At 47.9% G+C, this 14795-nt stretch overlaps 1 protein-coding gene across 2 annotated transcripts in view; it reads left to right on the top strand.

The window, feature by feature from the left end:
* The window catches only part of TSC1 (TSC complex subunit 1), a 36008-nt gene extending 22355 nt beyond the window's left edge, over positions 1–13653 (top strand). For both annotated transcript variants that reach the window (XM_040442096.1, XM_040442097.1), the window contains exons 17-22: positions 7787–7969; positions 8147–8257; positions 8996–9118; positions 9229–9416; positions 9511–9672; positions 11424–13653. In XM_040442096.1, the coding sequence (XP_040298030.1) occupies positions 7787–7969; positions 8147–8257; positions 8996–9118; positions 9229–9416; positions 9511–9672; positions 11424–11871 (1215 nt within the window). In that variant the 3' untranslated portion in view covers positions 11872–13653. The remainder of the gene's footprint in view (positions 1–7786; positions 7970–8146; positions 8258–8995; positions 9119–9228; positions 9417–9510; positions 9673–11423) is intronic.
* Positions 13654–14795: the final 1142 nt, after the last annotated feature.

The raw sequence follows: 14795 nt of genomic DNA, 5'->3' as shown, positions 1-14795 counted from the left end.
GAATCTAAATTGGGCCCCCATTCCCCTTTTATAGCCCCTCCCTTTGTTCCATGAACTATTCTTGCTGCTGCGTTTTATAATTTATGCCATCAGGGCCGGAATGGGATTACAAAACAGCCCTGGCACACAAAAGAGGTATAATAGATGCAGATGTATATTATATACAGCAGTGTACAGTTATGTGAGGTACGCGATATAATAGATGCAGTGTGTACAGGTATATAGTATATTCCCTAGTGTTCTGATATGTGAGGTACAGGGTATAATAGATGCAGTGTGTACAGGTATATAGTATATACAGCAGTGTACTGATATGTGAGGTACGGGGTATAATATATGCAGTGTATACAGTATATACAGTAGTGTAATATGTGAGGTACGAGGTATAATAGATGCAGTGTGTACAGGTATATAGTAAATACAGCAGTGTATTGACACCTCGTACCTCACATATCAGTACACTGCTGTATATACTATATATCTGTACACACTGCATCTATTATACCTCATACCTCACATATCAGTGCACTGCGGTATATACTATATATCTGTACATATTGCATGTATAATACTGTGTAATATATGCAGTGTGTGTGCATGTATGTGTGTGTGTGTGTATGTATATATATATATATATATATATATATATATATATATATACAGAGCAGTGTATTGATGTGACACATAGAAGGTATAATACTGTAGATGCAGTGTTTATAGAAATATGTGGTCAGTTATGCATTATAGTCACTGTGAGGTACATGAGGTAGTGGTAACTGTCTGAAGTAGTATACATGAGTGAGCAATGAGTAAAAACAGGGCATGGAGGGGGGGGGGGGTAAATAATGAAAAGTGGAGGACCTCCTCTTACCTCTCCATTCCAGTCTGTATGGATCAATACAGAGCTGCTTGTGAACTTTTAATACTTGCTGTTAGGGGTTGAAGGACCTGTGATGATGTCATCACAGGTCCTGGCAGATGTACCTTTGAAACCTAGGAACTACACCATTTTTGGTGCAGTTCCTTTGCTAGATTCTGCAGGACCTGTGATGTTGAAGATGATGTCATCACAGGTCCTGGCAGATGCACTGTTCTAACCTGGGAACTACACTTTACACTGTGCAGTTCCCTTACAGGACCTGTGATGACATCATCAAAGGTCCTTTAGCTTTAGAAAGGTAAACAGGAGTAATTAGGGGGCGGGGCCTCTCCTCCACTTCGGTGCCTGCCTGCAGCCTATCAGAGGAAAGGGAAGGGACACGCCTCCCCTGCACCTCCGCTGGCACAGACAGTTTACAATGGAGATGAGCGCAATGGAAGCGCTCATCTCCCTGTGCCCGGCGGCGGCTGCTCACTTGGGGGGGGGGGGGGGTCATTTTAGTTGGGGGGGCACAGCATGATGTAGGGGGGGCCGTGGCCCCCTCTGGCCCCCCCCTGGCGACGCCACTGCTGCTGGCACTTCACCTGCGCCCCCCTCCTGTCCGCAAATGGTAGCGCCCAGGGCACCCGCTCCTTCGGCCCCTGCCTTGTACCGGCCCTGGGAGCATGCACAGGCGTTGTAGGGAGGTCATACAGGCACGTGGAGGCCACACACACTACTGAGCCTCATTTTGACTTGTTTTAAGGACATTACATCAAAGTTGGATCAGCCTGTAGTGTGTTTTTCCACTTTAATTTTGAGTGTGACTCCAAATCCAGACCTCCATGGGTTAAAAAATTTGATTTCCATTTTTTTATTTTTGTGTGATTTTGTTGTCAGCACATTCATCTATGTAAAGAACAAAGTATTTCAGAAGAATATTGAATTAATTCAGATCTAGGATGTGTTATTTTTGTGTTCCCTTTATTTTTTTGAGCTGTGTGTATGTATGTGTGTGTGTGTGTGTGTGTGTGTGTATATATATATATATATATATATATATATATATATATATATATATATATATATATATATAATCTGTCCTCTTCTGTTTTAATTACCTTACAGTTTACTGTGCAAGCCTTCTACAAGATCATTAATAAATATATTGAAGAGAATAGGGCCCAATACTGACCCCTGAGGTACTCCACTAGTGACAGTGACCCCTCCAGTACTGACCCCTGAGGTACCCCACTAGTGACAGTGACCCCTCTAGTACTGACCCCTGAGGTACCCCACTAGTGACAGTGACCCCTCCAGTACTGACCCCTGAGGTACTCCACTAGTGACAGTGACCCCTCCAGTACTGACCCCTGAGGTACCCCACTAGTGACAGTGACCCAATCTGAGTATGTACCGTTAATAACCACCCTCTGTTTTCTATCATTGAGCCAGTTACTTACCCACATACAGACGTTTTCTCCCAGTCCGAGCATTCTCATTTTATACACTAACCTTTTATGCGGTACAGTGTCAGATGCTTTGGAGAAGTCCAGATATACGACATCCATTGATTCGCCGCTGTTAAGTCTAGAACTTACCTCCTCATAGAAACTGATTAAATTAGTTTGACATGACCGATCCCTCACGAAGCCATGCTGATATGGCGTTATTTGCTTATTTCCGTTGAGATGCTCTAACATAGCATCTCTCAGAAAACCTTCAAACTGTTTACCCACAACAGATGTTACACTTACCGGCCTATAGTTTCTGGGGTCTGCTTTTGGACCCTTTTTGAATATTGGCACCACATTTACCATGCGCCAATCCTGTGGGACATTCCCTGTCAGTATAGAGTCCGCAAATATCAGAAATAAGGGTCTGGCTATGATATTATTTAATTCTCTTAGGATACGGGGGTGTATGCCATCTGGTCCTGGCGATTTGGCAATTTTAATCTTTAAGACGCTGTTGTACTTCTTCCTGGGTCAGACAGGGCACTTTTAATGGGGAATTTTCTTTTACATTCTGCATGTCATCTGAGTTTATTTTCCTCCGTGAATACATTGGAGAAAAAAATATTTACCAGCTTTGCTTTCTCCTCGTCGCTCTCTGCGACTCCCCCCTCATCGCTCTGTAGAGGGCCGACACCTTCAGATTTATACTTTTTTACCATTTATACAATTTAAGAACATTTTAGGGTTAGTTTTGCTGTCTTTGACAATTACTGTAATCTCTCAGTCTCTAGTTTGGCTGCTTTTATTAGTTTTTTTTACATATTCTATTTTTTTCCATAGTTTTTCAGTGCTTCCTCGGCAGCCCCCCCCCCCCCCCCCCTCCGGATTTGATGATCCATTCTAAACAGACTGTAACCTTGTACATTAACCGCCCAGTCATAGCTATCATCCCGCCATGTCTCAGTTATTCCCACGGTCATAGCTATCATCCAGCCGTATCTCAGTTATTCCCACGGTCATAGCTATCATCCAGCCGTGTCTCAGTTATTCCCACTGTCATAGCCATCATCCAGCCATGTCTGTTATTCCCACGGTCATAGCTATCATCCCGCCATGTCTGTTATTCCCACGGTCATAGCTATCATCCCGCCATGTCTCAGTTATTCCCACTGCCATAGCTATCATCCCGCCATGTCTCAGTTATTCCCACTGTCATAGCTATCATCCAGCCGTGTCTGTTATTCCCACTATGTCATAGTCCTCCTCACACATCACTAATTCCAGTTCCCCGGTTTATTAGTCAGGCTTCTGGCATTAGTATACATACATTTGAGAGGTTTATGTATATTTTTTACCCTACACTTTTCCTTCTGAGCTGTTCTAGTCCCTCCTTCCATTCCTCCCCCAGTCCCACTACCTCGCCCCCGGTCTCTATCTTCCTCTCCTATAATGTAATTTCCCCCAGTCCCTAGTTTAAACCCTCCTCCAACCTTCTAGCCATCTTCTCCCCCATTGAGGTGCAGCCCGTCCCTACGATGGAGCCTGTACAGAGAAGTCGCCCAGTTCTCCAGGAACCCAAACCCCTCCTTCCGACACCAGTTCTGGAGCCACGTGTTCCCCTCCCTAATCTCCCGCTGCCTTTCTTGTGTGGCCCGTGGTACCTGCAGTATTTCGGAAAACACTACCTCTGAGGTCCTTGCCCTGAGCTTGTGACCTAAATCCCTAAAAATCTTTTTTAAGGACGCTCCACCTTCCTCTAACTTTGTCATTGGTTCCGATATGGACCATGACCACTGGGTCTTCTCCAGCCCCTCCCAGTAATCTGTCACCCGATCCACGATGTCGAGCGCCAGGAAGACAACACGGCGTTGGACGATCCCGGTCTTTGTGACAGATCGCCCTATCTGTCCCCCTAATAATGGAGTCCCCCACTACCAGCACCCGCCTGCCCTGCTCTCCTGGGCCCCTGCTTACTCGAGCCGACATTCCCCAGACTGGCAGAGGAAGGGTCCTGCTGCAGCAGTGCCGTCCCTGGACTGACACCCCCCTCATCTGACAACCAGATCAGGGCTAGCCTCCCTGCACTCCTCCCTCTCCCCCGCTTTCTGTTACCCAGCTAGCTCCCTCACTTTCCTCAGCCTCCTCGCTACCCCCCCTCCCCCACATCTACCCCATAGAGCGCCTGCGCAGTGAGCAGCAAACTTTTCCAAATTGTTAACGCCTCTCAGTGTAGAAACTCATCCGGTTAGATACTCGATGTGCGATTCCAAACGGGCAATTTTCTCACATTTTGAACAAAGATATGAAAACGGCTGTTCCAGGACTGCAGACATCAGACAAGACGTGCGCTGGACGGCGCTGTCAATAACGGACACAGACTAAATGGGGATAAGCAAGAAAAGAGAAAAAAACTAGATTTTTGTACTTACCGTAAAATCTGTTTCTCTTCCGTTCATTGGGGGACACAGTCTTGACCTTGGGTATAGCTATTGCCACTAGGAGGCGACACTTATCAAAAAAGTGCTAGCTCCTCGTCTCAGCTATATCCGTCCTGCAGACACTGAGCTCGTCAGTTTGTACAAGAGCAGGAGAAGCCGCCAGCAAATAATAAAAAGGAAGAAAACCGGAGATGGGTCATCCTGAAGAACCGGTAATGTACATACAGGGTGGGAGTTGTGTCCCCCAATGAACTGAAGAGAAACAGATTTTACGGTAAGTACAAAAATCTAGTTTTCTCATCCGTATCGTTGGACACAGTCTTGACCTTGGGACGACGTTCCAGAGCAGTCCCCGGGTGGGTCATAAACGAAGAAGCCATCCTGCCACTCTGCAAAACTTTACGCCCCAGAGAAGTGTCAGAAGATGCAAAGGTGTGCTCTCTGTAAAACCTGGAAAAGTGTGCAGTGTGCCCTGAAAGGCCGGAGCCTCATGATGTACTGCCCAACCATTGCCCGAGCAAAATGAGCAGTAACCCGGCAGGGTGGGCAAGGCCACTGATGCGGTACGCTTCCACCATGACCAAACAAATCCATCAGGAAATGGAAACTTTGGAGACAGCCAGCCCTCGTCTCTGTCCCTATGGAATGACGAATAATGAATCTGTCCGTCGGAAAGAGGACGTCTGAAACGGATGCAAATCCCCCAAGGATTCCACGGAAGCCGGTAAGGGGGCGCAGCGTGCGCCACCCCATGCAGAAAGGTCCGAACCACAGAAGGGGAAGCCAAATTCCGCTGAAAAAAGAATGGTGTCAAAGGGCCAAAGAACTGCAGATGTGACAAAACTAGGGGCCAGAAGAAGGCAGAGGCCCCACACACCATACCAGACTGCCAGAAGAGAAGAACAAGTCAGGGCTATAGAACCTGGACCAACACCGCCTGCGCAGGCACCCCACAGCAGAAAGGGGACATACGAGACCCCAATGGCTATGAACACTAGCCGAGCAGGCAGTAACAGTATGTGGAGAGAGCGCAACTACTCGCCCTGCGGAAGGGGAGCAGTAGAGAAGGCTGATGCGACTCAGTAGGGAACCAGCATCTAGGGGTGACAACAAGGACCGTACGACCGCCCACCCGGGGAGGGGAGCCATACAAACAATACACATGCAAACTTATTAAGTGCATACCCAACACCACACGGAGGCAACGCTGATACCGTCACCGTAGTAGAAGGTACAGGCAATGCACAACCTGTAAAGGCTCAAAGCCCGCGCCCTAGAAACCGTCAGGTTATACCATGCACTGAAAGCCGTACTAATACCCACGAGAAGTGAGCAAACCCCCCAGCTGAAACCTGTCCTGTTATGGGCAGATGACCGCACTATAGGGAATATAGCCTCAGGATCCCCATACATATAAGGCCTGGAGGATCTATCGCACCCGGTGATGGCAGAACATGAGCACAGTGCCACCGGTGATGAGGAAATGTAGGCACAACTACACCTAGCGAGAAGGTTCCACCCCTAGAAGGGGGACGATGAACAGAAATACTCCCCCGGGGACGGAGTCACACAGTAGGGGCACGGAACAAGAGTAGCCATACAATCTATGGCCAGCGCAAGGCTGCCTCGTAGGGGGGAGGCCATAGCCCAACTATGGTTTCCAGGACCAGAGGAGAGGCTCCCCCTGATAATGAGGCCAAACAGCAGTAAACACCCAGAATATGGTGCTAGCGCCATCCTCCACTTGAGGAGCAAGGAAACTGACAAGCAGCGTATCTGTACAACCTACTGACAGAGAATGGATGTCGATCGTGTCCACAGCCTGTCAGCTACCGTCCCACCTAAGAAAGATGGAAAATGCGATGGAGCATCACTCCGCTGACTGAAGAAGGAAACCCGACACAATCCACGGGTAGTGTAAGCACCGTATACGGAGTAAGTGCAAATACTTCTATTACGGAAGGAGAGGAATGCTAGCGGAAGCATAGCATTCAGTGATGGTGCAACTACTCCGCCATGGAAGGAGGGTAGAGCTATAGGTGTAAATAGTCCGTCTATGGAAGGAGAACAATGCTACCTGATGTACAGGAGCCCACCAAAGGTGCCAATACTCTGCCTAAGAAATGTGAAAACACTCCGTCCTTTAAAAACACATCCCGCTTAGCTTCCAAATGCACAGGCAGGTTAATCGCCAGAATACTAGGGCATTTCTCTTAGGAAACAACCTAATAACACACTGAGCCATTAGAGAAAGTCTGGGAATAAGCAGAAGTCCGGGGAAGGGACACCTGCCAAAACTGAGGCCTCAGATGGAGGTAAGTAGGCCTCCATGGGGGATATTCACATGAAAAAAATGGTGGCCTTAGAATACTCACCCGTCTGGCGTTTTCTGCCCCCCTGGCTCCAGCCGGATCACCACCTTAGTGAGGGACGCTACACCGGAAACCGAGGGGACTTGCGGTGGACAGCCGTGGTGATGCGAATGCTGGCGGGAGACGGAGGTTTTTACAGGGACCTTTTGGTCCTTCTTTTCTTCTGTAGCCGGGGGTTTAGGTCTCCTGGGTGGAGACTGCCATCAGCCAGGCTGAAGGAAAGAAAAAGAGAAAAATGTTGAAGAATGAAAAGAGAAAATTCAGCAGACCTGCAAAGCAGGGAGGTCTCCCTCCTACGGACACTAAGCTAAAACTGATGAGCTCAGTGTCTGCAGGAGGGGTATAGCTGAGAGAAGGAGCGAACACTTTTATTGCTTAGTGTCTCCTCCTAGTGGCAATAGCTATACCCAAGGTCAAGACTGTGTCCCCCAATGATACGGATGAGAAATACAACCCAGTGCAGTGAGAAGAATGTAACTTGCTGTAGTCCCTGAATCTGAAGTCACGTAACCTAAAGTCACACACTTAGTACAAACGCACTTTAAATGAAACACGCGAACGCTCACAAACTCGCTTTATTTGCCTGCTTTTTTTTCCCCTCTGGATTCAAAGGACTGAGCCTACCTGCTAGTAGTAACAATTTATTTTTTTCTTCTCCAGAAAACCCTATTAAAGATGCAAGAAACGGACATGCAGACAGCCAAGCAAAGCCTCGTACAAGAACAGGGGCGATGCAAGAGGCTGCAGGAAGAGAAGGACACTATGGTTTCTCAGCTTCACAGACAGATCCGACAACTCCAACATGACAGGGAGGAGTTCTACAATCAGAGCCAGGAGCTGCAGGTACTCCATTACACCTTTCTGTAATGCATAATATTGCTACCTCTGGTTTAATCTGGTCTGGCGCTTGCATAACGATCTGTGGCTTACAACCGTATTGCCTGTAGATAGGTTGCATTTATCTTTTACGTTTTATTATTACTTTTATTACGTTTGCATAAATTTTTTTTCTTCTTCTAGACTAAGCTTGAGGATAGTCGCAATACGATAACGAACCTGCGCTCTGAACTGAAGCTGTCCAACAACAAGGTGTGCCACACAGAGCTTAGACTCAGCCAGGTGTCTCAGAAGGTAAGGATCCATGTCTTTCTCATGTTCTCCTAGAATCCTGGTGCACCATTGTACAGATATTACAGGCTTTTTCCTTTTTGTCCGGGCATCCCCTTTTTACAAATGCAGACCTATTGACAATCAGTAGCCACACCAGGAGATATGCAGTATTAAAAGGGTTTTCCCATCTCAGACAATGGGGGCATATCGCTAGGATACACCCCCCCCCCCTATTGTCTGATAGGTGCGGATCCCACCTCTGTATGCGGCATGTGCATGTTTTTATTTTTTTCTTGAACTAGAGGGTCGCTTTAACAGTGTATTCCCATCTCAGACAATCAGGGCATATGGCTAGGATATGCCCCCATTGTCTGATAGGTGCTGGGACCTACACTGCGAACAGATGCCGGAAAGTTGTGGAAGGCGCACTGTGCATGGGCACCCGCCCGCCATTCATTTCTATGGGGCTGCTGAAAATGGGTAAGTGCTGGCTCTGCTATTTCCATCAGCCCCGTAGAAATGAATGGGAGCGCTGGCCGCGCAAGTGCGGTGCACTCTCAATCAGTACTATGGAGAGAGCGCTTGGTGGTGGTGGTCGGACCGAGTGAAACCCAGGGTCCTCCGGCCACCACCTTCCCCGCTCTGTTCTCGGTGTAGGTGTCTCTGGACGCTCCGTGCGGTTTCACCCATAGTGCCTAATATCCCTGTATCAGGTGAATTAAGATAAATTACTAGGTTTCCTGTATCGTTTGTCTGCAGCTTTCAAACAGCGAGTCTGTGCAGCACCAGATGGAGTTTTTAAACCGGCAGCTTTTGATTCTTGGGGAGGTGAACGAGCTTTATGTGGAGCAACTACAACACAAAAACATCAACGCTGATAAGGTATGAACTGCTGTGCAGGCGCCAGGAGCTTGTGAACGCCTGCAACACCCCGAGCCCATGTGCAGAGGTCGTGACGCTCATTATGGACTTTCCTATTATTGTCCCTCTAGGAAGTAGATATGCTGCAGGTGTCCTTTAGAAAAGAGCTGGAAAAAGCCCGCTGCATGGTTGTGCAGCAAAGTCAGAGGCTCGAAAGTGCCCAGAGGAAGATAGCGGAGCTGGAGACGCAGCTGGCCAAAAAGGAGGTGTTATTCCAGGAGCAAAAGAAATTCTTGGAAGACGTAAAATCGAAGCACAAGTATGTTTTCACCTTTTTAAATTGTCAGTTGGTTTAGAATCCTCAGCAGCTGGATGGAAAAAAAACAAATATATAATTTTTTTTTTTACTTTAGAGGGCAGCTCCAAGCGGCAGATAGCAAGTATACTGCCCAGAAAAGAGTAAGTCAGGTCTTTGAAGTGGAGATCCTCCATCTGTATAGCCAGCTTGAGAAAGAAGGTCTGTTCAAGAAGCAAGCGGAAGAAAAAGCTGAAACTGCAGAAGTTGCAGAGGAAAGGTGAGCTGGTTAGATGATGGCGGCTTTGTGTTGTGATCTTTAGAAGTTAGGCCTTATTCACACATCAGGAAAGAGGTTGCATTACTGCATTAATAAAGGGGTTGTCTGGGATTCATTCATTCTTCTAAGAATCAGCATCATGTCTGGTACTGCAGCTCAGACCCATTCAAGTGAAAGGGGTTGAGAGCTGCCATACCACGCACAACCTGCTTACAGACATGGTGACATTTTTGGAAGAAATCAGCCATACTGTCTTAATTCTGGTAACAGTATCTGCTGCTTGTGTCTACTCACTGATGGCTCGGTGACCTGAAGCTGTCTGGTAATTTTGAGCAGGTAAGGCCGTATTCACATTGTCCGTGATTAGTCGGTGAGCTCCATCGGTGATTGTGAGCCAAAACCAGGTGTGGGTCTGAAACACAGAACAGGTGCAGATCCTTCCATTAGACCAGGGATGGCCAACCTGAGGCTCTCCAGCTGTTGCAAAACTACAACTCCCATCATGCCCGGACAGTCTACAGCAGGGCATGGTGGGAGTTGTAGTTTTACAACAGCTGGAGAGCCGCAGGTTGGCCATGCCTGCATTAGACCTCATCTCTGTGGAGGCTCCGGTCCTGGTTTTGTCTTAGTCACTGACTGTGTGAATAAGGCCTTACCTTACCAGAGTGTTTCAGTCACTGAGTAGACGCAAGCCGTAGATGCTGCAACCAGAATTAGAACAGAGTGGCTACTTTCTTCCTGAGTATAGGTCATCAATATCAGATTGGTGGGGGTCCGACACCCGGCACCCCCGCCGATCAGCTGTATGAAGGGAAGGCGTGCGCAGTGTGCACGTGCTGTCTGCTGCTGTATGTCTGTGGAGCAGCAGCAGTGGACAGGAAGAGAGGAGGGAGACGGCATGTGTGCAGCTGATCCGCGGGGACCCCCGCCAATCTGATATTGATGACTTAACATAGGGGATCACCGCGGCATGTCCGGACATGCTGCTGTGATCCTCTTTCTCTCTACTGTTCTGTGGACTGCTGTGGATCTGCGGTCCTATTGCAGCTGTTGCATTCCGGGTTCGGTCGATGAGATCCATTTGTGCTGCTCTACAACTTTATTTGCTTAACATAAAGATAGGTCATGAATAGAAAAAGCCCTGACGACCCCTTTAATTCAGCAATGCAACCTCTTTCCATATGACCTGTGAGACAATATGGACCTCATAGATGTGCTCTCCCTTTCCACACCTCCACTTCTATAAGCTAGAGTACAGATCCCCTGACTTAGAGCGACGCTTGCTCTAGAGGGCTTTGCCCAGCCATCTACTACTTTAACCGGTCATTCAAATGAAAGGCTGACACGTAGCAGTGTGTATGTATATCGTTTCCCATGCAGCGCTGCTCTAGGGGAAATGTATATCCAACTCTAACCCCTTCGCAAATCACTGCCGATTGCCTGCGGGCACAGAAGCCGAACCTGCGGCAAGCAGCTGATTGCCGGTCCAGCTTCATTGTTCTAATGAGACGATAGTGCGGACCAGACGTACGATAAGGCCTCCGTATCGCAGCAGTGCTTCACTTGAAGGATGAGATCCAAAATGGCCGTCTTTTCCATGACAAAAGGCTTGTAGTTCATTGCTTCTATGCAGGTCACAAAGAGGAAGCCATTCGCCCTTGATCATTTTCTTCCACCTTATCCCATAGAAGGGAGGACTACTTATTGCATTGGTACTTACCTTTTTTTTTTTAATTTGTCATGTTTTGAAGGTTTGACATTGACAGCGTGAGTGTTTCCAGTCCCGACGACTCCAACAAGGAAGAAATGAATGTCAGCAATGGCAGCAAAGCCGCCATGCACACAAGCGTTCTGTCTAGCGGAGGAAGCAGCCGTAGCGGAAGCAGCAGCAGCAGTCTGTCCACCCCAGAGAAAGGCACTAACTTGCCCCTCGGATTTAGAGAAGCTCTAGAGTTACCTCCCAGCGGTCACCTCACTATTGGCTCCTACCCAAACGCTAAGAGTATTCTGAGTATCCGGGCCCGCGAGTTGTTTCGTAACAAGAGTGAGAGCCATTGTGATGAGGAAGGAATGAGTAGCCTTTCCGAGATCCTGAAAACGGAGCTCTGCCAGGGGTCGGCATCCGAGGTCGGGGTCTCCTCCGCAAGTAATGTGGGTGGCACATGCGTACGGGATTTTCAAATCATGGACTATGATTGACTAGACACATCATGACCACAGTTAGGAGGCGCGCAATCAGTGTTACCTTCCTTCTGGCTCTTGGCATCTGAACCTTCAAGAAAGTCACGCTACTTCTGCAGTGCAACAGTAGCAGACCACTGGAACTGAAAGGGATCAAGGAATCTCTTTACGTCCCCACGTCGCCCCCCATTACTTTATTTCTCGGCCATGTCCTCCCACCTTTGTTCTATTCCCCTTCTTGCAATGAGCAGATTGGGACCTACAAGGAATAAACATGTACCACATCCAGGGGCGTAACGTTCTCCTAAATCAGAATTAGGACATTTTGTATCCATTTACTTTCCCCTCCACAATGATCTATTCTTGCTTGGATCGATCATTGCTCTTTGCATCCTGAGCATTTAAATGATGGAAAGAATATTTTTAGGTTTGATTGACCCCCCCCCCCCCTGCTAGGTCCAATCTGCACCCCAAAAGCTATCCTGCGACTAATAATTTAGGACATATCGCCAGCATCTTGCCCCCTCCCATAGGACGCTGGAATACGGCAGCTCAGTCCAGCATATTGCTTTATAGAAGTGGCCTTATATGTTAGTTGGATGCCAAATGACGTAAGGGACCAACCGTTTACCTGGGCTCATCCTCCTTCAGATTCTTATATACCGCCCCCATAAGTATCTGCACTTGTTGGCCCACAGCCCTGTCCCAATTTTCTATTCACTGGTAGCAAGCAGAGCTTGCAGCCAGTTCCTTCATTGTTTCAGTCTGCAATACATTGGGACAGACCTGATCATGGAGACCTTTTACGTACAGATCCTCTGTGATTTGCCTGAATATGAATTTCGAAGTTCGTCCGTTTTAGATGATTGCACTTTAACGACAACCCTAAGCTCGAATTAAACACTACACCAATGCACCCTACTGACCTTAAAGGATCGCACGTTCATTACTAAACCACCCCCTGTGGCTAAACTACAGCTCCCATCTTGGGCTGTGTCACGGCATGATGAGAGTTGCAGTTTTGCACGGGTCGGCGAGTGTTACTTTAAGCATTAACTCCTCACTTTCCCCACCTTTTTGTATTATGGCCTAGATTTTATGGCAGAATCGTGAATTTTACATGCTGGATAATAGCAGCGTGCTGTAAAGTGCAACCACGCCATCAACTGAATTCTCCTAATGCTCTTTCTGATAGATGGTTGTATTTTTATCAGCATTTGCCTCCTATCTAGTGATCCCCCTTTGCTGCAATCATGTAAGTACTCAGCGGGGATGATTTGGGGGCCGAAGGCATCATCGAGGTGCGGAGTGCCTCAGTGATGCCGTTTAGTTTTTAGTGAACTCCTGTGGCTGCAGAAATTGCATCGGTCTTGTCCATAGTCTCTGTGGTATTGCAGCTCGGCCCCATTGAAGTAAGATCTGCAATACCAGACTTGGCCTAGAGCGGCGCCGTTTTTTGGAAGAAAGCAGACATTTTTTTCCTATTAAGCCATAGTGTCCTCTGGTCAATACACGGTTACTGTCCGCTGCCCCACAAAGACATTTAATGAATTTTTTTTTTTTTTTTTTTTCCCTGCTTGGTTTAACCCTTGCCATGTCCCTGCCGTTATCCGTGTTGATTATTGACCAGCAGACTACGGTTCACATCATGAAACCCCAATCCTGCAAGCAGGTGGACAGGCTGCGGACACAGAGTATTAGTCCAGAGCAGACTACAACCCCCAGGAGGTCTAGAGCTGTTTAAGACTATTTGCTTGTGTTTAACTGTGAACAAATAAAACAGATTCTTCTTTTGCACTATTTTCTTTTTGTCTGATTTCAGATTTTACGTGTAGTTCAGCGCAGGCCCGGTGCAGGATTGGTTAGAGGAGTGATAGATCCTCTAGCAACCAGGTAAATCTGTTTTCATTGGTTTATAGAGTAGGAGTCGCCGACCTGTGGCTTTCCAGCTCGGCTGCCGGTGCCAGCTGGGAGTTGTAGTTTACGTACCAGCTGGAAAGCCACTGGTATAGAGTCAAATGGGTTCATATTGTTCATACCTACTGGGACCACCAGTCATTGAAATGAAAGGGCTGCAGAGGTCTCCCATATGGGAGGTGGCACTGGAGTACAGCCGAGCACTACTGAGGGGTCACTGGTGCAGCCCCCCTTTGTGTTAGCCATCATTACTGATGCAGGAGGCCGGCGTATAATAATAATTGGTGGTAAGCGGTCCGATGCCCATGTGGGACATAGGGAGAAGCTTTGTTAATGTGCAGCCGAGCCTCCGTGTGCCCGCAGCTTGGCGCCAGGTCAGGCCCAAAGATCTGCAAGTCCAAGACAGGTTGCAACAGGTGTGCGTCTTGGCGAGGCAACTGAATACTGTGGTTGTTAGGCAGTGCATCCCTAGCAACCAGAATTAACCTTTTACAGAGCTTTTTATACTGGTTTAAAGGGTTTTTTGAGTGAGGACCTATCCTCAGCATAGATCTTTTTAGTATGTGATCGGTGGGGGTCCGACTTCTGGCCCCCCTGCCTATCAGCTGCACTACAGCCTCCTTGCAGCTTACCAAGCACAGCGCCGTCCATTGTATAGTGGCTATGCTTGGTATTGCAGCTCAGCCCCATTCACTTGAATGAGATTGAGCTGGACCTAGGCCACGTGACCGATGAACAGGCTGTCAGTGGCCTAGGAAAAGGCTGCAGCGCCATGGTCTCATCAAACGGCTGATCGGCGGGATACCAAGAATCGGACCTGCAACAGCTGGAAAGCCACAGGTCGGAGATCACTGGATTAGAGAATAGTCTCCACAGACGCTGAGCAGTGCCTGGAAGAGTTAGGCTCCATTCACACCTCCGCAATTCTGTTCCGCATTTTGCGGAACGGAATTGTGGACCCATTCATTCCTATGGGGCCACACTATGTGCTATCCGGAAATGCGGATCCACACTTCCGGGTCCGC

The sequence above is a fragment of the Bufo bufo genome, chromosome 8 (genome assembly GCF_905171765.1).
Source record: "Bufo bufo chromosome 8, aBufBuf1.1, whole genome shotgun sequence".
Taxonomy (NCBI): Eukaryota; Metazoa; Chordata; class Amphibia; order Anura; family Bufonidae; genus Bufo; species Bufo bufo.
The sequence above is the reverse complement of the archived record's forward strand: the minus strand, read 5'-3'. Positions and strand labels throughout refer to the sequence as shown.